This window comes from Lynx rufus, unplaced genomic scaffold, assembly GCF_022079265.1.
Source record: "Lynx rufus isolate CCGP_SWC_20201006 ecotype Redwood Valley unplaced genomic scaffold, mLynRuf1.p SCAF_4, whole genome shotgun sequence".
Classification (NCBI taxonomy): domain Eukaryota; kingdom Metazoa; phylum Chordata; class Mammalia; order Carnivora; family Felidae; genus Lynx; species Lynx rufus.
In genome coordinates this window covers 108,269,076-108,295,193 of record NW_025814856.1, presented here as the reverse complement: position 1 = coordinate 108,295,193, position 26,118 = coordinate 108,269,076, and the positions used below count along the sequence as shown (strand labels likewise).

General features: G+C 34.7%; 1 protein-coding gene across 6 annotated transcripts in view; it reads left to right on the top strand.

The window, feature by feature from the left end:
* The window catches only part of DGKB (diacylglycerol kinase beta), a 647,032-nt gene that overhangs the window by 145,006 nt on the left and 475,908 nt on the right, over positions 1 to 26,118 (top strand). For all 6 annotated transcript variants that reach the window (XM_047096393.1, XM_047096391.1, XM_047096390.1 and 3 more), the window contains 3 exons: positions 2,030 to 2,118; positions 2,202 to 2,318; positions 12,525 to 12,623. In XM_047096393.1, the coding sequence (XP_046952349.1) occupies positions 2,030 to 2,118; positions 2,202 to 2,318; positions 12,525 to 12,623 (305 nt within the window). The remainder of the gene's footprint in view (positions 1 to 2,029; positions 2,119 to 2,201; positions 2,319 to 12,524; positions 12,624 to 26,118) is intronic.

The following is a 26,118-nucleotide window of genomic DNA, read 5'->3' as shown; positions in this document are numbered from 1 at the left end:
GTGGCCATTATTTCCATTTCAGTACACTTACCGTTACAATTTCCATTTTTTTCTGTTGAGTGAGTACTGCCCATTAGAGTTTTCTGGTAGTATAGATAAGAATTTATTAACAAGTTACCTAAGTATTTTTAAATACACAATATTTATGCCTGAGAAATGTTTACATTTTCTTTTGTCCCTGTTAAAACAGAGGAATAGTGTGTCCTAATCAATAAATATGCCATTCTCTTAGTCCAACAATTTGTCCAACCATCTCCTTTTCTGCTATGTATGGAGTTACTGAAAACTGTCAAGTACTTTTTTATGTTTATTTATTTATTTTTGAGAGAGAGAGAGAGCCAGAGAGAGAGAGCTAGCATGTGACCAGGGATGGGGAAACAGAGTGAGAGAGGAGAGAGAGAATCCCAAGCAGGCTCCATGCTGTCAGTGCAGAGCCCAATATGGGGCTTGAACCCATTAACAGTGAGATCATGACCTGAACCAAAATCAAGAGTTGGATGCTCAACCAACTGAGCCACACAGGTATCCCAGAAACTGTCAAGTTTATTAAACACATCCCATTTTTTGGTGCATGTATATTAAATCTAATTTCTTACTTGGCTTCCATACAGCCCTGCTGGCTTCCGATACTATTTTTAGGTAGCAGCATCTTTGGTACTACATCTGAGAACTGACTTCCTCTTATGTGTCCCATTTGACATAAAAACCATGTTTTAATGCCATGTTTAAGTGATATTAATAAAGTTATGTGAAATTGGCTTATGTCACTTCAGAGGGCAGTTTCTAGTGGCCACATTTGAGAGGCTAGTTATGCTAGAACATACTTTATGTAGAAAGGAAGTAATCTGTTTTTAAACTTTATTTTTTTAAAGTTCACTTATTTGTTTTGAGAGAGAAAGAGAGGTGGAGAGGAAGAGAGAGAGGAAACAGACTGAATCCCAAGTAGGCTCCACACTGTCAGTGTGGAGCCCGATACGGGGCTCTCACACTCATGAACTGTGAGATCATGACCTGAGCCGAAGTCAAGAGTCTGATGCTTAACTGACTGAGCCAACAAAGTGCCCCTAAACTTTGTTACTTTTAAGGAAAAGGATTTTTCATGGTAGATTCTACTGATGGGAGCATATGAAACAAAATGATAATTCATTGTGAGTGCTGTCAAAGAGAGAGTGAGAATTTTGCTCACAAATTTTAACTGAGCAGTGTGACAAATGTAATACTCAACATTGTTATCAATATGGAAAAGAAGAAAAAGTACGATTTCGTCTTCAAAGTCACCAAAGGAAATAAAAATTGTGGATATTTTAAAACAGTTTTACTATATAAATATGTGAATTTAGTATTGTTCATTCCAATTCTACGTAGTGGTTTGTTTTTGCCTTATTGAGAGGACTACACAGTAATTTTTTATTTAGTTTTTATTCTATATATTTGTACATTTAGAGCTCTTTTAGAATAGGTTGTTCCTTTTGGACAAGCAGTGCCATGATGGCAAGTGAGGGATAAACTTATTCTGAAGGCCTGGCATGTATGATGAAATCTATTCTCTGGAAATGGACTAATCAGCCATTTAAGGTTTAGATAAATCAATAGAGAAAATAGCATAAACTCGTGGGCTTTTATTTCCATGCCCTCCAGCTGCTCTCATGCCTATACTTTGTAAAATATAGATCTCTTCCTTCTAGCAAATGACACCAAGCCATTTGGCAGTCATCAATTTGTCTTTAATATTTCTGTCATCTGGGAATTATTGTGAAAAATTTGAGTGAGGCCTGATTTAATTAAGCATTTCCTGCTATGCCATGACAGAGGAGTCTTGGTTTTTCACATGCATAATATTTCCTGTACTAATTGGCCTTTTGTATTCCATGGTAAAAACAGTCAACTTAGACTTTTTCTTGATGTAGCTGATTGGATTGATTAGGGGGCAGTGGATGTAGAATGAGGTTCTGTTAATGTCGTTCTTTCCCTATACAATTGCACTCGGGACCAGCATTAACTCTGAATGTGTATACGTGTTTCTTTTCAGTTTGCAAGTACACAGTGCATGAGCGTTGTGTGGCTAGAGCGCCGCCTTCTTGCATCAAGACGTATGTGAAGTCCAAGAAGAACACTGATGTAAGTGTGTAGCTGTACTTGCTCTCTTAGGGTGATGTTGAGGTATGCCTCCTCTTAATCACAATGTTCTTTTCTTATTCTAGGTCATGCACCATTACTGGGTTGAAGGTAACTGCCCAACCAAGTGTGATAAGTGCCACAAGACGGTTAAATGTTACCAGGGTCTGACAGGACTGCATTGTGTTTGGTGTCAGATCACAGTGAGTAACATCGGAAAACAAATCTCTAGCATTCACTCAAAATGATGACACTCCAAGAATTTTATCCTGGATGATGATCCAGAATTTTAGACTAACTTAGCATAAAACCATGGAAGCTTCTTATCCCATGTGGCTCTCAAAGGGATAAGTGTCAGAGTCAGATTTGTCCTCATAGAATCCAGAATTTTAGAACTACTGACATTCTTAGAGAATTTACCATTATGTAGATTCCAGCTATGTTCCAGGGAGCTCTGGCGGTTACCAGGAAGGTAATGAAAAGCCATGGCTAGGGGTGGGCACTGTGTGTTGGGTATAGTCTGTGTAGAACTCCGCTCTCCCTCCATCCCCAGTGCTATTGTGGAAGAAATTTGTTTTACATGTTGTAAATGTATTTTAATCACAGAATCTATGGGCTTAAAAAAGGTAAAAAGATGAAAAAAACTTAATTATATAATGAAGATCCAAGACCAAGAAACATAGCAAATTGATGTTGACCACATGGCTAGGTAGACATGCAAGTGGGTCGATATTTTAGTTCTTGATGCTTCTAAGAACTTATTTCGTGCTTCTTCACAATATGTTGTTGCTTTGTTTCTTCACTTATATCATGATTTGAGGGATACAGTTTTACATGTGGCATTTACATATAATATTTATAGATGTAAACTCTAGTCATTATAATGATACTGAGAGTTGACAAAGAAGAGGTAAATTGGTCTTTTCTGGGAACTTTTAGGATTCTACTTGGTTTGTATAATTATGAAAACCTGGTTCAAATAAATTCTGGAATAAATGATTTTAGATGATATTGATACTATTTTTGTGCTTAATTTTTGGAAATTAGTGGGGTGCCTAGGTGGCTCAGTCATTTAAGCATCCGACTCTTGATTTCTCACAATTTGTGAGATCAAGTCCCACACTGGGCTCTCTGCTGACAGTGAAAAGACTGCTTGGGACTCTGTCTCTCTCTCCCTGTCTCTCTGCCCCTCCCCAGCTTACACTCGTGAGTGCTCTTTCTCTCTCTCAAATTAAATAAATAAATAAACATTAAAACATGATTTCTGAGAATTAGATAGAATGCCATTTTTATGGCATAGTACAAAAATATTTATGGAATTGTTTCCCTTCCCACACATAACATTTTGATTTTGTTTTTCCAGCTAATGCATGAGTGCTCTTGTTAGAGGAGAAATTGTTCTTGCTTTTGTGCGACTAAAACAGTAGAGGGCACTGTTCCAGTTAAGTACATTTTTCTGTAGTGCCCCTGATCACCATACCCCACAAACCATTTATGATTTTTCTTAAGCACACATATGCATAACACACAGGATAATGAGAAAAACAAACTGTGACTTGCATTTCAAAAATACAATTACGTACTTTTTTTAAACGAACACATTTTCTTCAATCATTTTCAGCTATTACTCAGTTAAATTACATTTACATTTGAAATTTCCTCAATTATGAAAGACAGTTTTATACTTTTGAAGTGTTTGGTTATTATAATAAAATGTGTAACAATGATTTAAATTACTCATATGGATTACTTAAATGTGTTAAATCCTCAGTTTTAAGAAGACCACACTATTTTGTTTTAGAAAATTTGTGCACATTATATAATAATTTTTGTTTGCTAAGCATCTATAAAATATGCAGTTTTTGGTTCAGATCTTATAGAAGCCTGTTTTGATTATTTTTCCCTTAATAGTGCATCTTTCATTAGTTATATCTTGACTTAAACTGAATTAGGGGTGCCTGGGTGGCCTAGTCGGTTGAGCGTCCGACTTCGGCTCGAGTCATCATCTCAGAGCTCGTGAGTTCGAACCCCACGATGGGCTCTGTGCTGACAGCTCAGAGCTTGGAGCCTGCTTTGGATTCTGTGTCTCCCTCTCTCTCTTCCCCTAACCCACTTGCATTCTGTCTCTCTCTCCAAAATAAATAAACATTAAAAAATTTTTTTTAATATATAAAAAAAATAAAATAAACTGAATTGGGACAATATCAGAATTTATTTCTTCTTTATATTTCAAGTTATTTCCTCATTCTTCATAAATTTCAAATGTAATGTCTTAGGTTTGTTTTTCTTCTCTTTTTTAATTTATTTAAATTAATATCTTTTAAATGTGTACTCATCTTAAACATGCATTGCTAAATATAAAATATGCATTGCTGATACAAAAGCTTTTGAGCTTCCGGAATTTTCTTTATTTATCTCATTTCTTCCTTTCATTTTTTAATCTCCATGAAGTGTCCTCTCCTTTCCATTTTATGGAAATGACTCATATCAAAGTTACCATTGGAAATAGTCTGTTATTTCTATTTCATGAATCTTGAAATTATTTTCTTGTTTTATATCCCATTTTGTTTCCCTGCCTTTCTTCCTTATGTTTTAATGTCCCTCTCATCTATGGCTCCACAAATCTGCATTGCTACCCCAACCACTTACTAGTCACACATTTACATTTGATCTGAATGTTGGCCCCAATCTTGTAAGAAATTGGGCCTTGCTTTTGTAGGAAAGAGGGTGTTCCCTCTGAAGAAACTATATACTTTTTCAAGTCTCAGGATTTCGTGTCCAAATCAATTCAGACAGTAAACCCCTGACATCTTAAGTAAAGATCAGTGCATATATGAAGATTACTTTGTCACTATGGCAGGGCACAATATAACCTATAAATGTCTTCAAATCCTTTAATTTCTGGGTCACTTGGGTGTCTCAATAGGTTGAGTGTCCCACTCTTGATTTTGACTCAGGTTGTGATCCCAGGGTCATGGGATCAGACCCGGAGTCGGGCTCTGTGCTGAGCATAGAACCTGCTTGGGATTCTCTCTCTCTCTCATTTTGCCCCTCCCCCCCTGATCTCTATCTCTCTAAAATAAATAAAATGAAAAAAAAATCCTTTAGTTCTACTTAAGAAGTAAAGGAGCAGTGAGGGGTTAAAGGCAGAGTAAAAAAAAAAAAAAAAAAAAATGGCTGCCCTCTTACTAAGCTCTGCTAAGTCCTGAGGCTTCTGGAGAAACTCAGCCTTATTTTTCACACACCATGATCTCTAAAGGTCATTTGGGTATTTGGTTTATGAAACAAAATTCCACAATTTTTAAAAAAAAGTTGTCATCTATCCAAAAGAATATGTAGCCCTCTCAAAAGTAAGTTCAGCCTTTTCTGCACTTTTGGATTTTTAATTATGAGCAATTTTAAGGACATATTTATTAATTTAATGATGCTGTACCTAGGTTAAACAGAATATATTTACCTTAGAATATTTATATATTTACTGCAATCTTTTTTTTTTTTTTTCAACGTTTATTTATTTTTGGGACAGAGAGAGACAGAGCATGAACGGGGGAGGGGCAGAGAGAGAGGGAGACACAGAATCGGAAACAGGCTCCAGGCTCTGAGCCATCAGCCCAGAGCCCGACGCGGGGCTCGAACTCACGGACCGCGAGATCGTGACCTGGCTGAAGTCGGACGCTTAACCGACTGCGCCACCCAGGCGCCCCTATTTCTGCAATCTATAGTTTCTTCTTGAACCATTGTATAAAGATTTTAGTATAAAATTGATTTTATACTAGTTCTTAACTGGTGCTTACCTACTACTACTCATTGCCTTTAAACAGACTGAATCTACTTTCTTATGTCTATGCTTCCCAGAAAGTTCTATTAATATAGCACATAGCTAGCAGAAGTTGTGAAAGAGATGGGTTGTGGCCTCATCAATGCTGAGTTTTAGGGAGACTTACCGGAATGGAGTCTGTGGGAAATAGATTGCAGAGAGAAACAAAGAGCATGAAACTTCATTTCACAGGTTTCCCAAATGCCATTATTTCTTTTATGTTTACTTTTAGAAATGGGTTGAGTCTTCTAAGGCCGATCAGATAGATTCTTAACATGGTCGCTGTCCAACAACTAAGATAGCAGTTGTATAATCTTGGGCTAGATATATAAGAAGTTGTGGGCAGTTTCCTAATTTGTAAAATAGAGTTAATGGATATGCACCTTATAGGATTGTTGTAAGAATTAAATGAGGAAAAAAAAATCTCTGTAGGTGTGTTTAGGGCAAGACCTCACACATAATAAGTGCTCAGTAATTGACAATTATTAACATAATGAAATCTAGGCAAAATATCATAGGGTCACAAAATCCAACCCCTGGTTCACAGAGGGCACTCCATGATTATTACTCATGCCCTTTCTCTTTCACCTCTGGAAGGATCTAGTTGCCCAGACTAAATCAGACTAGTATCTGCATATTCTAAAATCATCCAGAACCATGTGGTCCTGAATCTCACTAAATCCTAGACTAAGCTGATTTATTTATATTCACAAAAAGCACCAATTCCAGCTCTCTCTTTTCTGTCAGCCATGGCATCATCATGCTTGCAGTCATTGGAAATAAAGTTAGAAATCAGTTTCTTTTATTCTTGTCTTTCACCTTTCTCTCATATAGTCAACCTATCACTGAGCCTTGACATTTTTTCCTTAAAATATCTCTCTCGGATTTGAGTTTTTGTATCCATCATTCACAGCCCAAGTGCAAACTCTTAGCACCTCTCAACTAGATTAGAGTCAGAATCTCTTGGCTTATCTCCCTAACAGAAGGTACTTTTCCTATAATGCAGGCTGCAAACCACCTCCAGAATCATCTTCTGAAAATACTAGTTTGTTATCATATGCCACCTTCAGCACCCTATAATAGTTCTGTGATAATAAATGCAGCCCTCACTTCCTTTTACCCGACCTGGTTTTCATTTCCTCAAATATCAGCCCCAAACCCAAGCACATGACGTATATGTTATTCCTTTCTACACACAGCCCCTGCTGTAGTCGTGCATAGCTGTGGGCAGTCCCTTGGGAGGGCCATGCTTCCCCCTTACCTGTTATTTTGCTTACTCTATTCCCTTGACTGTACCCACCTTGAATTCTAATTGCCCCTCAAAAACCAAATTAAGTTCCATATCTTCCTTGAAATTTCCCTTGACACTAATCATTCTCTCTCTCCTTTTTAAAAATACTTTCTATACATTGAGTCAATACCAAAATGAAAGACTAAATGCTCTCCAGTGGTTTCAGGTCTACGTACTGAAGTTGTACACACTGCCAGACTACAATGTGATTGAGCTCCTGGTCAAAAATAGACACTTCTACCTAATCACCTAAAGTACTTAACAGAGTATTGAGGTTAGAGAAGGTCCTCAATAAGTTAACTTAATCACTGATATACTCGTCTTCTTAATGTTAAATATTGAATTTTAAGTGCACATCCTAAATTCTTTTTTTTTTAAAAAGATCATCCTATAATACCTAAATCTGCATCAACTATGCAAGTAAGTTTACACAAATACTAAAGGTAAAAACTCATTTTAATACTTCCTTTTTAGTCAGCAGTTGTGGCTTCTTGAAATGATACTTTTTGCCATATTGTAGATTGTAAACTCTTAGAAAATAGAGTTTTATCTCCTGTTGCAAACCTTACGTGAAAAAATAAAAACAGAAAACTCCTAAGTAGGAATAGTGTAAACTATCTTCTAGCATTTATAAAAACGTTTTATTACATTTTTATAATTCAATCAGTCATACTAAATATGTTCATTGATTCTCTCTTCCTTCTCTTGTTTACATTCTCTGATCCCAAGATCCCACTATTTATACGTTTTCATTTCTGTTGAGAGTTTATTTCCTTGACATTCTATTTAAAACAAGTTGTAATTTGCTCCTCATTGTAGTTAAATGTCCCTGGTCAGGTAGAGCTCCCCAGGATAGGAGGGTGATATATTTCATTTGAACTTGACTAAAGAAAGCCTATATTGTGGCTATGAATTATTTACTTTTGGTATCATGAGTGCTACTACATTATTAGAATATTAGGCCACCAGCAGTAGTGTTTAAAGGTTTCCAATACCTTTCCAACAGGAATATTTATGCTTTAGCAAAAGCTTGCATTAAAGCAGCAACCTGCACTTGCAAAATGTTAGAGATAAAAGGGTGTGTAAACCAAGTGTTTTTGTAAATCAGGTCCCTTAGTTTTGCTTTGGAAGAATGACTTACTTCTCTTCTTTTCCTCCAAATTAAAATGAAAATATATTTCCTATTTTTCCTCCTTTGACTTCTTAAATTCCAATGCTTTCTTTTCAATAGAGTACCCCAACTCTTTTCTCAACTCTTCCCTGTAAATACACACACACACACACACACACACACACACACACACACACACGTGCGTACACACTCACACACACATACAAACTCTCACGTTTTCTTTTTCTTCCTAACTTGAGACAGCTTTTCCCAATAAACATAGATCTGGCTGTAAATTAGGTGCTATTGGAAATTGTCATAAACTCTAAAATTATTTCCAAATCTTTAATTCACTTCCAGGAAAAGCTGGTTCGTATTTTATGAATTTTGTAGATAAAGGTCTGATTCCCTTAACTCAAATGGGAATTTCTGTATATATAATAAAATGACCTATGCGTTACTCTTAGAAAAAATTGCAAACACAACCATAAGCACACATAAAAACATTTAAAAGAAGGTAACAGTTTCCTATCTCTGGGCTCTATTGGCCATTTTATTGAAGACCTGGGATTCATCAATGCTCTAGTTTATTTGTATTCTTGATGAGGATTTTTGTATTTACACTTTTGGTGATTTGGGATCTGGGTTATCTTTAAGACAATTTTCAGTCTTCAGCAACTTATTGACACTGAAAAGGACTCAGCTGTGTCTTTTACTGATATGCTTGTCTGTAAAATGTCATGGTGACAAGTTTAAGCAAATTGTTTTTGTTGCTGATTATGTTCGCTTTTTTCATTTTTAAGATTGTATTGAAAAATAACATACATGCAGGAGAGTTTAAATGTCCTAAGGGTAGAGCTCAATGAATTTTGCACAAATGAACGCTCCATGTAACAAGAATCTGATCAAGAAATAGAACATTACCAGTAACCTAAGATTTTGTGTGAAGGGAAGGAAGGAAATTTTAAATTCTTTCATATCCTATTTTCTGGACATTTGCTGTTTTTTAATAGACTTTTTATTTTTAGAGTAGTTTAAGGTTCACAGCAAAAAAATGTTCACTTTTAATCTTGATAAATAGTGCTGAGAACTATGTATTATTATTATTATATTTGGCTTTCACATTTTATCCCTTGTCATCAAGTGTATCTCTGAGCAATACAGTGAATAAACTAGATCTGCTGTACAAATTTGACTTACAGCTTTTAGAATGATGAGAATGATCAGCAGTTCCAACATGGTGTCCTCAGTTTTGACACTTTTGGCTTCATACAATGTCATGGTGTCTATGGCCACCCAAATATATTTAGCAGCTGTAGGATTCCAGTCTTTAAAAAAGGTGTAAGGCATCATTGCACATTATTAGTTAATATAGACTTTTGGGGTAGGAGAATTTTCTTGTACTCTGTGTCCCTGTTTCACTGATGATCATATAGTTACCAACTTTCTCATAGTCTCTGTTATTGGCCTATGTTCCTGCAGGATTCTACCTCACAGCTGACTCGATAAACCTCAATGATATGAGCCATGTGACAGGCAAACTGAAAAAAAACCCTTACTAGCTTTATTTAGCACTTCTACTCTGAAATCTCCAACCCCAGATATGAAGAGTTATTCCCTGTACATACATTCTGTTGAGCTCATCACTGTGATTCTACTGGAGTCCTTAGTTCTTTCTTTTTGGATGGAAAACAGGTAAGAAAGAAAGAGAGAGAGAGAGAGAGAGAGAGAGAGAAAGAAAGAAAGAAAGAAAGAAAGAAAGAAAGAAAGAAAGAAAAGGAAAAAGAAAGAAAAAAGGTGTCATTAAGTTTATGTTTGCCATCTCTTCTTACATCTGGTAACGCTCAAATAACTATACAGAAAGTCACTTGTCCTTTACCAGATCAGTTGCAAATTGTTGGAAGCACATGGAATGCAGGTATGGAGGAGGCTGAGGCCTTCAGAGAGCACATCTGTGGTCAGTGCTGGCAAGAGATTAGGAGTGCCCTGCCCCTCTGTCCTTCAGAGTCACGTGTGAGGCTTTACAAACTTCAGTCAAGAGTAAAAATTCAGTGGTTTCTCATTCTGTACACACAAGGATTTTTATTATAGATCTTATCTCTACAAAATAGAGGCTTCTGAGAGTCTGCATTCTCAGTTTTAAAGAGGTTGTGCAGGATCAAAACACAAGAGCTTTTTTGCTGTGACACCCTACTAACACTTGAGTGTTAAGACTCATCGTTGGTGTTTGGTTTGGGTTCAGTTTTCATAGTGATGGATATATTAGTTTCCTAAGACTGCCATAACAAAATGCCACAAAATGAGTAGCGTAAAACAACAGAAATTTATTCTCTCATAGAGGCTAGAAATTTGAAATCAAGATGTCAGCAGAATAATACTCCTGTGAAGGCTGTTTGGGAGAATGCTTTCTTGCCTCTTCCTAGCTTCTGGTGATTGCCTTCCATCCTTGGTGTTCCTCGGCTTATAACTGCATCACCAAATTTCTACCTCTCTTGCCACATGGCCTCTTCCCTCCATCGCTGTCTCTCTATGTCCAGATTTTTCTCTCCTTATGAAGTCACCAGTTATTGGATTAAGGCTACTCTTACTCCATTAAACTTCATCTGACCTTGAATACATCTACAGAGATCTCTCCAAATAAGCTCACATTCACAGGTATCAAGAATTAGAACTTCAACACATCTTTTGAGGAAACCATTGTCCATTAAGTCCACATCCAAAACTCCAGGGCCATGATTTATTCCAAGGAAATTGACTAAGTCCAATAATTTAATAATATATTTCACCAGTCACTAGTTCTAATTTGAAGTAACTATGCATTTTCATTTGCCAAATTAGAATACCCATTTATTTAGTTCTATTTTACATGTAGCTTGACCTTCTTTATCTTCAATATCTCTTACTTTTTGACAAAGATCCGCAATGCTTGTTAAGAAGATTAAGCCACTTTTGGGAAGGGGTTTACATGTCACTGAGAAGCAGAGCTGCTAATGATGGATGAATGTATAAAGGGCCTTTCATTTCATATAATGTGGCCTGATGTGCAGTAATTACAGTCCAAGTAGTCTTAAGTCAGGCAAGGAGGTAGTATGACAGATATTTTAGATTCAAGGGTAACAGAAATACACCTTCAGTAGATTTCTGTCACCGACTGTAAATCAATACTCTTTAGTTGTTTATGTTTGATTGCTAATTAACTGCTTACAAAGGTAAGTTTGTTTTTGAAATTAATGTAGCCATGACTTAAATGGAGTGACTTTTGGTCCCAAACTGAAAAAGTGATGCAGCTCTGCTTTTATTTTGAACTAGGCATGTTGCTTTATTAACATGTATAATTGTTCTAAAGTATTAATATTTTATGTTAAATTTTATATTTTAATAATTTTATATTAACTTTGTATGGTGCGGGAGAGGGAGAAATCCTTAGATGCCTTTAGCAAATTTGTATGATTCCAATGATAACTACCACCTCAATTTTAAAAATCACTATTTAATGCACTAGGTTATAACCTTAATTTAAACCTGTGACCAAGATGGATAAAAATATCAGTTTCATTTCATACATGTTGAAAAGTAAATAACACATTATGTAATTATACGCTAACTTAATGTAGAGCTGATAGATACAATATAAAGATAAATTTTTATCATCATAATCATCTTCTTATATTTATATCCTGCTCCTACTGAGATGAATCTCTGGTTACATTTACATATTGAATTACAAAGTTAAAACTAATGATGGGATCAATTATGCCCCATACTGAGCTGTGCACTTTGGAATGACTTTGAGAAAACAGGAGGGTCAAAAAAAAAAAAAGCATCCACAGCACACAGTGGTTTCAAGATTATGCTAACAGATAAGCAAAGGAAGGACCGTAGTAGACAACAATTTGTGTTTGTCAAAGAAATCAGGTTTTTATTTGTGTAAAGCCTAAAGTATATTTTGAATATAAATATTTCTGAGAATTAGAAAATATATAGGCTGGGTCACAGAAGTTGCTAAATGGTTTATTTAAGGTAGATGTATAAAAGCAAATGTAATATGAATTGCTTTATGGTCATCTTAATTGTTCTTGTAATTCCTTTGATGTATTGTTAGTGTATTTGCTGTATCTCAGTTGAAATACCTGCTGTACGTTTGCTCTTGTCATGCCAGAGTTGATAGTGTCCTCTTTCTACTTTCCTAGCTGCATAATAAATGTGCTTCTCATCTCAAACCTGAATGTGACTGCGGACCTCTGAAGGACCATATTTTACCACCCACAACAATCTGTCCAGTAGTACTGGTGAGTTTTTCCTTCTCATCATCCTGCTATAACTTGGGGTCTCTATGACTGACTTGTACACTATACCACTAAATGCTTCCAGAGCTAATTTTCCATTGATCAAGGCAGAGCTCTATAGATCTAAAAGACCTCATTACTGCGGAGTAGACACCTTTGCCCACTATATTTCCTTTTCTCTTCATGGCACAATAAACGTTTTAGTAAGGTATGCTCTAACTGAAGCTGACTAAGGCTTTATCACTTAGTCATGCTGTACTTACCAGAAATTGTATAGGCAGAACACTTCTACATTTTACATGTTTTATAGATCTAGCTTCCCAGAATAATGAAGTTATTCTTATGGGCAATTTTGCTGGGGATGCACATTATATATCTGCAACGTTGAGTTCTCTTATCTAGGTCAGAGGCTACCTAGAATGAGGACACATATGCTGAAGAAAGTTATGCACTGCCATTAGGTGTATTTTATTTTTTATTAGTGAACAATAAATTTAACTATCTGCAAAATACTTAATTAAATAAATGTGCAAGTGGAAAATGTGTTAAGTGAGGTAACCCAGAAAAAAAGCAAACCTTGATAGAGAAGCAGATATTTAAAGATGATATTCATTTTACATTTCAAAATCCAAATTGTGTCTAAAGTTTAACACTTATTTTACAAAACAAACTATTTTTTTGTATATAATGCAATCTGTATTTTTTAAAAACTATGGAAATTAAGTGGCTGGAACTTCAGCTTGATATAATAAAAATACAACAACTAAAAAATGTTAGACAAATACTTTTCTAAAGGTCAATCTAGAAATTAATCAAATTACTCAATTTGCACCCACTTATGATTCATTTTGTAATTATCTGTAAAATACTGGTTGTATTTTAAATGTCTTTATTTAAAAAAATTATTTAAAACTCCTAATTTTCTCAAACTACAATATAGAGCAAAAGAAAATACCTCCACCTTGCTGAGGATAGCAATAACCGATTCTCAATTTCCTTTCTTTGTGTGTGATTTATTAGACATCCTGTAGCAAATAAGATTAATTAAAAATAATGAATGCCATATAAGTATACTTTACATTTTTAGATGAATTGGGGTGTCATTTTATTCTTTTAGAGTGTTATCTTAAAGAGAAAGGACTTGTAGAATTTTTACATGTTTTCATCCTTTTTAAAAAGTATAGTAATTTTACTGGTTTTGTTGCAGATCTCAGATTTTAATTCTGAGAAGAAATTCATTATGTCATCCTACCTTCTAGCTACCTATGTAAAACCCATTCAATTTATTGAAACAGTGGACTACTTCTTTGGTCCACTTATATCAGCCTCTGGTCACATAAAGTTAAGCATGAGATGTATTCTTTTTACCCTCTATCTTTTCTTTCTTTGAGAGAATCAAAGGTAAAGAACATGTGTTACACAAATATTCTTGTCTTTTAGCAATCTTACAAACCCTCTCATTATTTCGTTGTTTTTTTTTTTTTTTAGATACTCTTGATTCTGAAGATTTAATTTCAGTCATGAAATCTTCCTACAGTTTTAATCATCAGTTGTATCTCAACATTTACCATTTTCTCATTTCCTTGGTACTCTCTACTCTGAAATACGTGGGCACTATTGACCTCTTCATCCTTCATGAATGCCTACCTTTCACTGACTTCCATTATACCACATTCTCCTGGTCTTTCTTCTCCTGGTTTCCCTGGAGACTTCCTTTTTTATCTTTCCTGGCTTTCATAACTTCCTCCTGCTCCGTGTTGGTGCATCCCGTGCTCAACCGTCATATGTCACAGCTTTTCACTCTTAACATTCTTCCCAGTGGGATCTTGTTTATTTAGTTGATTTCATTACCATGTTAATTTATATACAGTTCATCCTCCATCCATAGGTTTGCATCTCAAATCTATGAGGCTGCAACTTGAAGGTCCCATGTTGTTTTACATGCCCAATATATTATTATTATTTAATGTAATAATGATAATTCATATATATTGAACATATATACCATACCAGCTACTATGCTAAACAGGTTAATTCATTAATTCAATAAGTATTTATTGAGTGTCTAGTTGATGCCACATAGTATTATAGGCAGGGGGGTAAAACAGTAAAAGCTAAATTAAATCTTTGCTTTTGTGGGGTTTTCATTCCAGCAATAAACAATGAAATGAGAAAATTATTTCCTACCTGGTTGTATGTTAAATGTAAAAGACAAAACTGAAGCAGGAAAAAAAGAGAAGAAATGTTGGTGCTGCAGTTACGAAAGGGGTGGTCAAGAAAGAGTTCACTAAGGGGATAGTTGAATGAAGAGTTGAAGAATGTGAGGGAGTCACCCAGGTGGCTTACTGGGGATGGAATTTCACAGAGGAGTCACCAAGGAAGAACGAGGAAAGGCTTAGAGGCAGGAGAAAATGGTCATATCTGAAGGGCATCAAGATTAGTGGCTGGGCCTAAGTGAGAAAGAAGAATAGTAGAGGACAAGCTCACAAGTATCACAAAAATTTTCATGTCCTGTGGGGCAATTTAGGCCATTTTAAGATCTTTAGTTTTTATTTCAAGTGAGGTTGGAAGCCATTAGAAGATTTTTGACCAGAAATATGATTTATATTTTAAAAAGAACAATCAAACTGGTGAGGGGGAAGCAGTGAACGGAAACATATGTGACACTTCTCTCTTCTCAAAGAAATAGGAAGCTGGGTCTTTGCTGAGAGCAAGGAAGGCATAAACTGTATGAGAAGTTTGTGGATTGGGAAGAAGTTACACAACAGGCACCTAGAAATGTGGGAGCTTAATGGATCAAGGAAATGCCATTTGATTGGCAGAGAACAATGAGCAGCCACTTGTTAATCATCATAGATTTAGAGTAAGACCAGTAAACTTGGATGAGTATACTTCTCTGGTCACATTCAGTCATATTTCTTTAGTTTCAATCTAGCTCCAGGAGTAGAATAGGTATAACCTAGCCTTAACAAGACTGTTTTGCTAAATACGATCCAAATAGAGAGTAACCAAGGAATTGAGACTATATGCAATGGAATGCTTATAAGGATTGGTCATGGAAGGTAAGCTGGGAGGTAAGGGAAGTAAGAACATGAAGAGTGAGGCACAGTAATGGGTGTTAGGAAGAATATCTTATGGATCATAATTGAATCAAAGATTGTTGAAGTCAAGGTTACTGGTGTGAGGTTGTGGGAGTGAGTGGGATCACAAATGGAGATCATGAAGGGGTTGTGGTTACTGGTAATGATATGTATGAGTTTGTTTAATCCTCATAGTGACACCGTGAGATCAATATTATAACTATCTCCATTTTGTATGTGAGGAAACTGGGAAACAGAGTTTAAGTAAATTTCCTATGTCACATGACAACAAAGTGGCAAACCAGAACTGGAACCCAAAAGTGTCAGTCCAGAGCTTGTGCACTGAACTCATCATTCTTACCCCTTTTCCAAATCCCGAAATAGGCCTTCTCCTATTTATCTTATCTTGGTGACTAGAATATTCATATCCCAACTTTCCTAAGACAGAAACCTTAGAATTATCATTGCTTCATCTTGAATATCAGGTTGGTCATTGGGCAGCCTATTCTAATATTCTTAATCCTTTTCCTTTTCTTCAGCCCAGCCATAAAGGACTCACATGCCACTATCACAAATTGTTCTCCAGGATTGTCCTAATGGCATCCTTACTGAATTGCCTCCATTCTGTACATTCTTCATTCTGCTTCCCGAATCCACTTGCAAAAATGCAGTATAATATTTTAATTCCAAACTATCTAGCATGGTGAGCAAGGCTTTAACTAGATCAACTCATCCAGCCCTTCATATGCCAATTACTCACTAGAAATCAAGGATGATTTGAACTTCTGTAGTTCTCTTAAGTATACCTGCTTTTTAAAGCCTTTGAAGTTTTGTGTATCTTAATAAACCAGTCTGAATCACTTTGCTTTAAAATTTCCCCCAACTTGCTAAGTGGAAATTAAAGGTTACGTTCTTGTCATGGAATAGATCCTATTAAACCCATTAACTATCTAAATACTGATACTTTAAACAAATTAATGCCGTTGTTCTGCCCATAAAATTGCTTAATTTTTTCTGACTGATGGGCTTTGAGACTTTTCAGTTTTTAAGCTCTCATTTTATATCCCAGGATAATTCCACACCATGTCACCTGTTGTAAAATTATAAACTTTTACTTAAAGAAAATCATTAGTCTTTTTTAATGTTTATTTATTTATTTTGAGAAAGAGAGCACAAGTGGTGAGGGGGAGAAGAGAGAAAGAGGGGGAGAAAGAGAGAGAACCGTAAGCAGGTTCCATGCTCAGTGTGGAGCCTGATGTGGGGCTTGATCCCACAACCACGAGATCATGACCTGAGCCAAAATCAAGAGTTGGGTGCTTAACCAACTGAGCCACGCAGGTGCCCCCAAAATCATTAGTTTTTCAAAAATAATATAATCTTGTTTTTGTTTTTTTTCAATAACAATTTCCTTCTTAAAAAATTATGAGACCCATTTTCTCATGCTAATGTCCTCAAAGAAGAACAGGTGAGGTTCAGAATCACTTATTGCAAAATGGCTGTGAATATCTTCTCTATCACATTACAGGAAATATAAAATGAGGAACTTAAGATACCTATTTTCATTGAGGTATTTTTTTTTCCTTTTCCTTGACTGTATGGTCAGGAATTGGTTATTGAATGAGTGGTATAAACAATATGGAGCCCTGATTCCTGGTTGAAACATCTTAATAATATAAGTTCAAGGTCTATAGCAGCAGTTTTTTGATATTTTATAATGTCTTTTTAGTTTTTTTTTTCTCTTAAAAAATCCTACACCAAATTTCTCAGCCCACCAATTACTCCTCAACACTTGTTACTAACTTTAAGTTAATGATTCAATTGATATGTGTTCACCTCTTTTGCAGATTAGCAAGGTAAGCATCTTTTTTTCATTGGTGGCACGTTTTTATTAGCATATACTACAAATGGCCTCCACACATAATTGGTCTTGATAGTGCCTATTGCTATAAAAATGGATTAAAACCAACTACTCTGAAATTAAAATTGAAATGTAACCAGTAACTCTATACATCAGATATAATCACTGTTTTCTGAGATTGAAATTGGTATCAGGCATATTTTGAAAGTATTATAAAAAAAAACACATAGCTTAAAATTTATATAATTTCGAGATTTTGTCAAGATATTCTATGGATGTGTTTGCATACTGATAATGCTTTCTTGGAAAAATTTTCCAGCAAAAATGATGACATTCGTGGGCCATTTATTGCCATATTGAAGAAAATTCAGAACTGTTTACAAAAGCAGATTTCTTGAAGGCCTTCCTTCATCCTACCTCCAAGTGATTCTATTCAGTGGAGACTCTTGATAAGCAACTTAATTTCCATAAAAAGCCATTAATTCTTCCCAATTGATTGTTAAAATGAGTATTTCTCCTTTGAATAAAATCCTTTAAAAATTCATTCTTGATTCTTGCTATAGATTGCACTCAGAAATTTCTGTTGTCCAACCTCATAGTGACAATGCAAAATAGAATTGTAATAATTGCATGTAGAACATGGCTTGATAAGCTTGAAATCTATCTTTTATGTTCTAAATTTAACCTCCAACCAAAGACAGACTTGGTCCTTTTGTTTTAGTCCCTTACTGATTTGGTATAATTAAATGTGAACTCACCATTATGGCTTCAGCCTATATTGAAAGACATTTTAAAAATCATACAGAACTCCTTATTGTCACAAAAAAAGCTATATTTTTAGAGATGCCTTCATTACCTAACAGGAATCCTTCTCAGTTCTCTTTATCATGGTTTTCTTATCTTTTGGACACTGTTAGTCTTATTACTGTCATGATTTATTTTCTATCCTTAGGATGCACTAGAGTTAAATGCATGGCCACATTTAACAATGATACACATTTTTGTTACTTACTTCTATGTGCTAATCCATAACTTTATTGCTAGCTTATCAAATTATAATGGCCTCAGTTAGTACTTTTATTTTTTTAATTATTTTTGATAGTACATAAGTTTGTTAGATCACGGAAATCCATGAAATAGGATAGAGTCCCTTTGATTCTTAGAGTAATTTTATAGAGTCAGCTATAAATGTTCTTAAATTTTTTTATAAAATTTATTTTAAGAGAGAGAGAGTGAGAGAGCACAAGTGGGGGAGGGGAAGAGACAGAGAGAGAGAAAAAGAATTCCAGAGAAACTCTGCACTGTCAGTGCTGAGACCAACTTGGGCTTGAACTCACAAAATCTAAGATCAGGACCTGAGCCGAAATCAAGAGTCAGATGCTTAACCAACTGAGCCACTCAGGTGCCCCGAGGGAGCTATAAATTTGACCAACTTCTCTAAAACTGTGGTATAATCCATACATTCATTCCAAGTTTTATATTATTCTTTTATGATCAGGCAAATTGGGTCTCTAGGAGTATACCTGTTTTCCTAATGATTCTTCAGTTTGAGGGAGGCTGTTATTAAATTGATTCACTCTCAACAAAAGAAGACTTAAGATGTCTCATGAGGAAATCGCATTTTAAACTTTATGTTTGAACAGTGAAATGAAGCAGATCATCATAAAAATCATTTTTATTATATTTAGCTCCATGATTAAATTTAGTTTTCTGTATGCATAAAATGATTATTATATATTATTACTTAAAAGCAAGATTTTTATTTTCTTTTTGTAAGACTTTTATTTTCTAAATAAGGGGTTGATTAGTCATTTTCTGTATCTATATATCTATATATATGCTAGTAAAGGTGATAAATTAAAATATAAGAATGATATGGCATTGATTACTTTAAACATGAGTTTATATTAGAAATAAGTATCTGCCCTTTCTATACTATTTTGACTGTGTCTTTATTTTAAAATCATTACTGATAATCTATGTGCATTGTTTTCATATACAATAGCTATAGTGCTTGATTCTTTTATGTCTTATCATCCATCTTTTTCTCTCTACTTCCTTCTTTCCATTGCCTTTTTAGGTTACAGAGCTAAAAATTCAGATAAGAATATTTATCTTATTTCCTACAAATTAGACTCTACTGGTCAAGGCAGAAAAGCAGATTACATATCATGGTGTGATAAATAATGACTAATAGGGGCTCTAGAGGACTGACTCTTAATTCATCAGGAGGTAATTCAAAGAGTAAATGAAAACTTACTTGAAGAAATGATGCCTGAATCCTGAAGAATTGGTAGGGATTTAGCTATCAAATTCAAAGTGAACTCCATCTGAGTAGTCTCAGCAACAAGAGTACAGAGTGAGCTCTTGAAGCTAAGAAATGTTTATTTAGGGTTATGTGTAAAGGTGAGACTTGGAAAGATGGAAGAAGACAAAGTCTGAGATAGTGAAAAGTCTGGCCTGTCTCATCAAGGAGTTGGGTTTATCTAGTATATATTGGAGACCACAAGATCAGGTTTTATTTTTTTTTTTTAATTTTTTTTTTTTCTCAACGTTTTTATTTATTTTTGGGACAGAGAGAGACAGAGCATGAACGGGGGAGGGGCAGAGAGAGAGGGAGACGCAGAATCGGAAACAGGCTCCAGGCTCCGAGCCATCCGCCCAGAGCCTGACGCCAGGCTCGAACTCACGGACCGTGAGATCGTGACCTGGCTGAAGTCGGACGCTCAACCGACTGCGCCACCCAGGCGCCCCTCACAAGATCAGGTTTTAGAAGGAAAATTGTGGTAGCAATGTGATCACAAATAAATATAAACTGGGAGCAGAGGAGATACAATAGAGTACGGGATTATGATATGAACAATCATAAAACACCAACAAAGTAAGAAATTGAGAGAATCAGGAGAGAAAATTTTAGCAGAAAGTGGAATTAGAGGGTTTAATTTGATTTCAGAGTGGATTAGTTCCAGAGGATGGTAAAATCCAGTTTGTAACCATGGATCTGAGAGGCCCACCTGGTGCAGAAGAGAGGTTCACTAGATATCAAGAGGTCAAGTAACTCTTGGGATAGCTTATTGTATGTTGTCCTGAAAATGTCCCAGGGTAATTAAAGGGTCTTGGTGAAATGGTCTCGCTGTATAAGAGTAATGAATACGAATGGTGGGGAGAGGTATTAGATTCCATGAGTTTCAAATGATAAGAGATAGTCTACTCTGGGTCTGAAGGAATGATGATTTGAATGGAAAACCAAGAGATTTCTATAAAGACTATACAACAAAGCACTGGTTGAGAGAATGAGCAACCTCTTTACAGAAATATAGCAGGGAAAATGGCAGTGACTTGGAAAGAAAAAAAGATAATTTGTTTATTTGAAAGGTTCAGAGAGCCCAGCAAAAAGTTTTAAAAATGAGGTGAGATATGGAAAATCAATTTAGGAGAAAGAAAGCAGAAATAAGCATGGGATAGTGATAACCAGAAAGGATAGAGACTAGAAACTTAAGTTTCTAACGTGAACTTTGGATCTGTGGGCGAGTTGTTTCCTTCATAGCATTACAGAATAAGAAATGACTTGTGTCCAGAATATAAAAATAATTTATGTATATAAATAATAGGTAACAAACAATGCAATTTAAGAGGGTAAAAGACCTAACTAGGCTTTGAACAAAATATATACACACAAATCACCTACAAACATATAAATATATGCACACTGTCTTTACTCATTAGGAAAGCACATATTTAAATCTCAGTAGAGAATACTACACATCCATCAGAATTATTAAGACAATTAAAAATCCTAAGCTTTGCAAAGGATAAGAAACAACTGGATTGTTCATACAATGCATATGGGAGAGTAAATTTGTTCAGCCACTTTTGGATACTGTTTGGTAATATATTCTCTGTATTTGAATCCTGGCTTTTTCACTATTTTTGTGACATGAGGCAAGTTATTAATATTTTACACATCTGTATTCCATTTAAAAAATGGAATTAAATTAATTAATTCATGAAAATTACTTAAAAGTATGGTCAGTATAGTTCCTTTGGTATCACATAATATTACTGTTATGAGAAGTATTGTGTTGGAATACTATGGTTAAAAAGAAAATTGTAACCAAGGCGCCTGGGTGGCTCAGTCGGTTGAGCATCCAACTTCATCTCGGGTCATGATATCACAGTTTGTGAGTCCGAGCCCCACGTCAGGATCTGTGCTGATGGCTCAGAGCCTGGAGCCTGCTTCAGATTCTTTGTCTTCCTCTCTCTCTGCCTCTCCTCCACTTGTGCTCTGTCTCTCAAAAATAAATAAACAGAAAAAAAAATTAAGAAGTAAATTGTAACCTTTTACTATAAAAGAACTATGTATTTGTTAAATAAAATTTATAACAGCAACTTTAAAATGAAGAGAAAATATTTAAAAATTGTAATATAAATGGAAGAGCTATTAAAATTTCCTCTGGATCCTTAGATATATATTTTTGACATTTTTGTAACTAAACTTGGTAAATCATGTGACACTTTATTTTTTTTAAGTCTATTTATTTATTTTGACAGAGAGAAAGCACGAGCTGGGGGGATTGTTAGAGAGAGAGGAGAGAGAGATAATCCCAAGCAGGCCCCACACCAACAGCACAGAGCCCCATGTGGGGTCCAGTCCCATGAACCGTGAGATCGTGACCTGAGCCAAAGTCTGATGCTCAACTGACAGAGCTATGTAGGCTCCCCAAGCTTTCATTTTGAAGACCTTGTTTTAATACTTAAACTAGTACCATTAAATGTTTATGTTTCTATATACTATGTAACATTGCTATTAACGGCTGTATAATAACTTATTAAATGAAGATACCATAATTTAGTTATAACAATGTTTATGTTTAGTATGTTTCCAATTATTTATTTTGTTTTTTATATATAACACCTTAGGGAACACCTTTATGAACCATGGCTTTTCCTGGTCACTGTGTAATCAAAGTATCCTTTTCTTCTCATACTTATTATTTTGTTTCACAGGTGAATCAGATTTCACAGTTGTTTAGTTTTTTTATGTACTATAAACATGATTCTTTTTTTAAGTTTATTTATTTATTTTAAGAAAAAGAGAGATCACGGAGGAACAGAGAGAGAGGGAGAGAGATAATCCCCAGCAGGCTCCATGCTGTCAGCAGGGAGCCCAATGTGAGGCTCAGTCTCATGAACCATGGGATCATGACCTGAGCCAAAATTAAAAGTCACATGCTTAACTGACTGCCCCACCCAGGCATCCCTATAGTATAAGCATATTTCTAAATCAGGAACATAATGATTGGAATGATTTTCCTAAAACCTAAAAAACATATTTTTTGAATAAACTATTAATTTAAACTTTTAAACAGTTAATTTGAGATGATTATTTTATTTTTCAAGAACATATTATTATCAGAATATATGGTCAAAGTAGTATTCATTGGCAAAAGGTGATATGATAAGAAATTAAGTATATGTTCAGTAGTGTGCCCCTTTTGACCATTTGTGCTCTTTTCTCCCCAGAATACTTCATACTTTTGCTATAATATCCTACATTACCTTAAATAAACTTTTAGGAATGCCAACAAAATAACCAATGAAGCCCGTTAGCTCAGAGACAGGAAAATAAAGGTATTTGGAAAATATAAATTCTAGACATGTTCTTAGACTTAATTCAGAATTTTCCAAGTACCCCTCTTCTTTGTTGTGACTAAAAACTTGGACAACGTGGTGTTTCTAAAGTACCAATCCACGTATCTCTGCATATATCATGCTTGGAGAACCATATGCCTCTGTTACCTTCTCCTCTTCCAATCTTGTTTGCTCTTCTACAATTACAAGAATTCTACTAAATTATGCATTGTAGATATGGTGATTACGTCTTGTGTAGCAGAGAGTATGTTAAATCTGTCCTTAGAGCATGTGTTTAATCAAGTGTTTACTCCTCAGCAATGTCAAAAGTTCTTTTAGAGACTGGAAGTATGGTGTGTGTGTTTTACCCTTACATTCCAACTATTAAGGGTCCTTTCCATACTGTATCTGTCATTTAACCAGAAACAGTCAATAATGACAATTTCAGTCATAAACATTAGCCAGTTAAAAAGGGAGGGAGATTTTTGAATTCTCTGTGATTCTGAAATTTGGATTTTGAATGCTCTGTAAACTTACTTCCTTTACTAGTTGTAGAGCTCGCAGAAGTCTGGTGGGGAAGTGTGAACAGTTGGCTAGGGATGTGACTTGCTGCACTGAGCTTCAGTTTTTATTTAACATCTTTTCGGCTGCTTCTCCCTTCTTTGCATTTACCTCTTTAACCTTTAACCACACTTACTGAAGTCATCTATTTTCTTGAAATTCTTTATGCAATGTACCATGGGTTTGTGCCTGTGCAATTTTCTTTTTTGTCTAAAGAGTGGGGACAAAGCCCATTGTCAGTGCTCAATAAATGTTTCATCAATGTCATTACTTAATATTCATTTAATTAATATTCATTATAGATCAATTCATAATTGTCATCATAGTAATGATAGGTAAAAAAGAATCTAATTTTTCCATACTTTGAAAATCTAACTCAGACTCAATTTTGTGGTATTATTCATATAAGATAGCTGCTTTTTTAAATTTATTTTTAAAAATATGTAGAATTAAATTCTGAATATTCCCACATTTTTTTGCCAATGTTTTTTTGATTCAATTCCATGGAGGAAAACATTTAAGCACTAAAGATCTGAAATGTTTATAAAATATGTGTACATCCATTTGGGTTGGACATAGTCTTCATGTATTTATATTTTAAAGGGACATAGTACAAGAAATGGAAAAAGGACTCTGCATCACTAAGTGATGATTCCATCATCTACACTTAAGAGATGAACCATTTATCTGTTACACTGTCTTAGATTGATTCTAGTGGTTTCTGAAGAACCCATCTTTACAGTAGCTTAGGCTATATAATGTATAATATGTGTGATTAAAAGTAAGGGCTAACCTAGAAGAAAAAGTTAATTATGTCGTGGCAAATTATATTTGTTTCTACATAAATGAATATGGTAGATTCTATGTTTAGGATTCTAAAAATATTATTTTTATTTTTTTAAATAGGACTACAAATTTTTTCCTACACATTTCTATATTTTATGCCTAACATGTAGCTGTACCTTGATCAAGTTATAATTTTTTAAGGAAACAAACCTGTACTCTGTTCCTTTTGTCATGATTTATAGAAAAGCAAAACAAAAGACTAATATGACATAAACAGGAAGTTCAATTAATTGAAAACTGATGGAAATCTAAAGCTTGTAGCCAAAAGTGGGTATTATCTAAAAAAGGAACAAAAAAAAATACTTAAAAGGTAAAAATCTAGGTAATAGACTAACACAAAATAAAGAATATTTTGTATGTGTCTGATTCTAAAGTGAGGCTATGAGATTATGAATTAAGTTAGTCTACAACGTATTACCAGTAACATTCAAAGTCAGCCTGTTTAAGTATATATTAAGCAGGATTATAAAGCAATAAATTTATGCCAAAATCAAAGTAGACTTAGAAATTCATGTCGCTAATATCTTTAAAAAGTTGACAGAGGTAGTTTTCAGATTTGTCCCAGAGTTTCTTAGTAGCCTTATGAAAAAGCGGGAAATAAAGTGTTGACAATCTTCACAACATAAAACCAAACCATTCACTTAGCGGAAACACTTTTTATTGTTATTGTTGTTACTGAGATCTGAGATTAATTTCTTCCATATGAAATTGTATCAGGCAGGGACTACGCCTCAACAATATTGCTGTAATCATTTAGTAGAGTTTGTTTCCTTTGGTTTTGCTTTTTTATAACAACTGTCAATGCAGAGTGATGGCTTATGGCCAAAGTGCATTTTAGTATAAAGAAGTCTACCTGTTGCAAAAATAAAATAGTAGTAATTCTGCCATAAGAAAAAAGAAACAGGCATAGTAGTTAAAAGTTAGATGGATGTCATACATGAAAATTTATTGTATTGAACGGAAGAAAATGTTAATAGCAATTGTTTTACCTGATAAAGAATACTAAAGAAAACATTTACTTTATAATATACTGATTTAAAAGGAATACCTGAAACTTTAAAAAAAGACATAGAGAAAAATAATACCTTAGCAGAAACTAAAATACATCAGTGTCTACCTAGGGAAAAATCAACATTGAGGACAACTGAATCAGTAATTTGAAGGAGAGGATTAAGACAACCCCCTTTAGTGCAAAGGAGAATGACAACAAGGTGCTATCCCTAAACAAAAAATTAAAATATTTTCTTAAAGTCTAAATATGCTGAATAAAATCAAATTGAACTAAAAAGAACCTACATTTCTTCAAGTTCACTCATCCACTTAATGCAATTTCCAGGTATTATTACTATTATTCATGCTTTTCTTGGCAAAATGATTCTACAGATTGCCTGGAAGAATAAACATGCACAAATACATTATAAATTCTAGGAAAGAATAGTAATAAGGAAAGACCTGTTTGAAGAGACCTTAAGAATATGCTTATTAAAGTTACAGTGATCAAAATATTGTAATACTGGTTCTA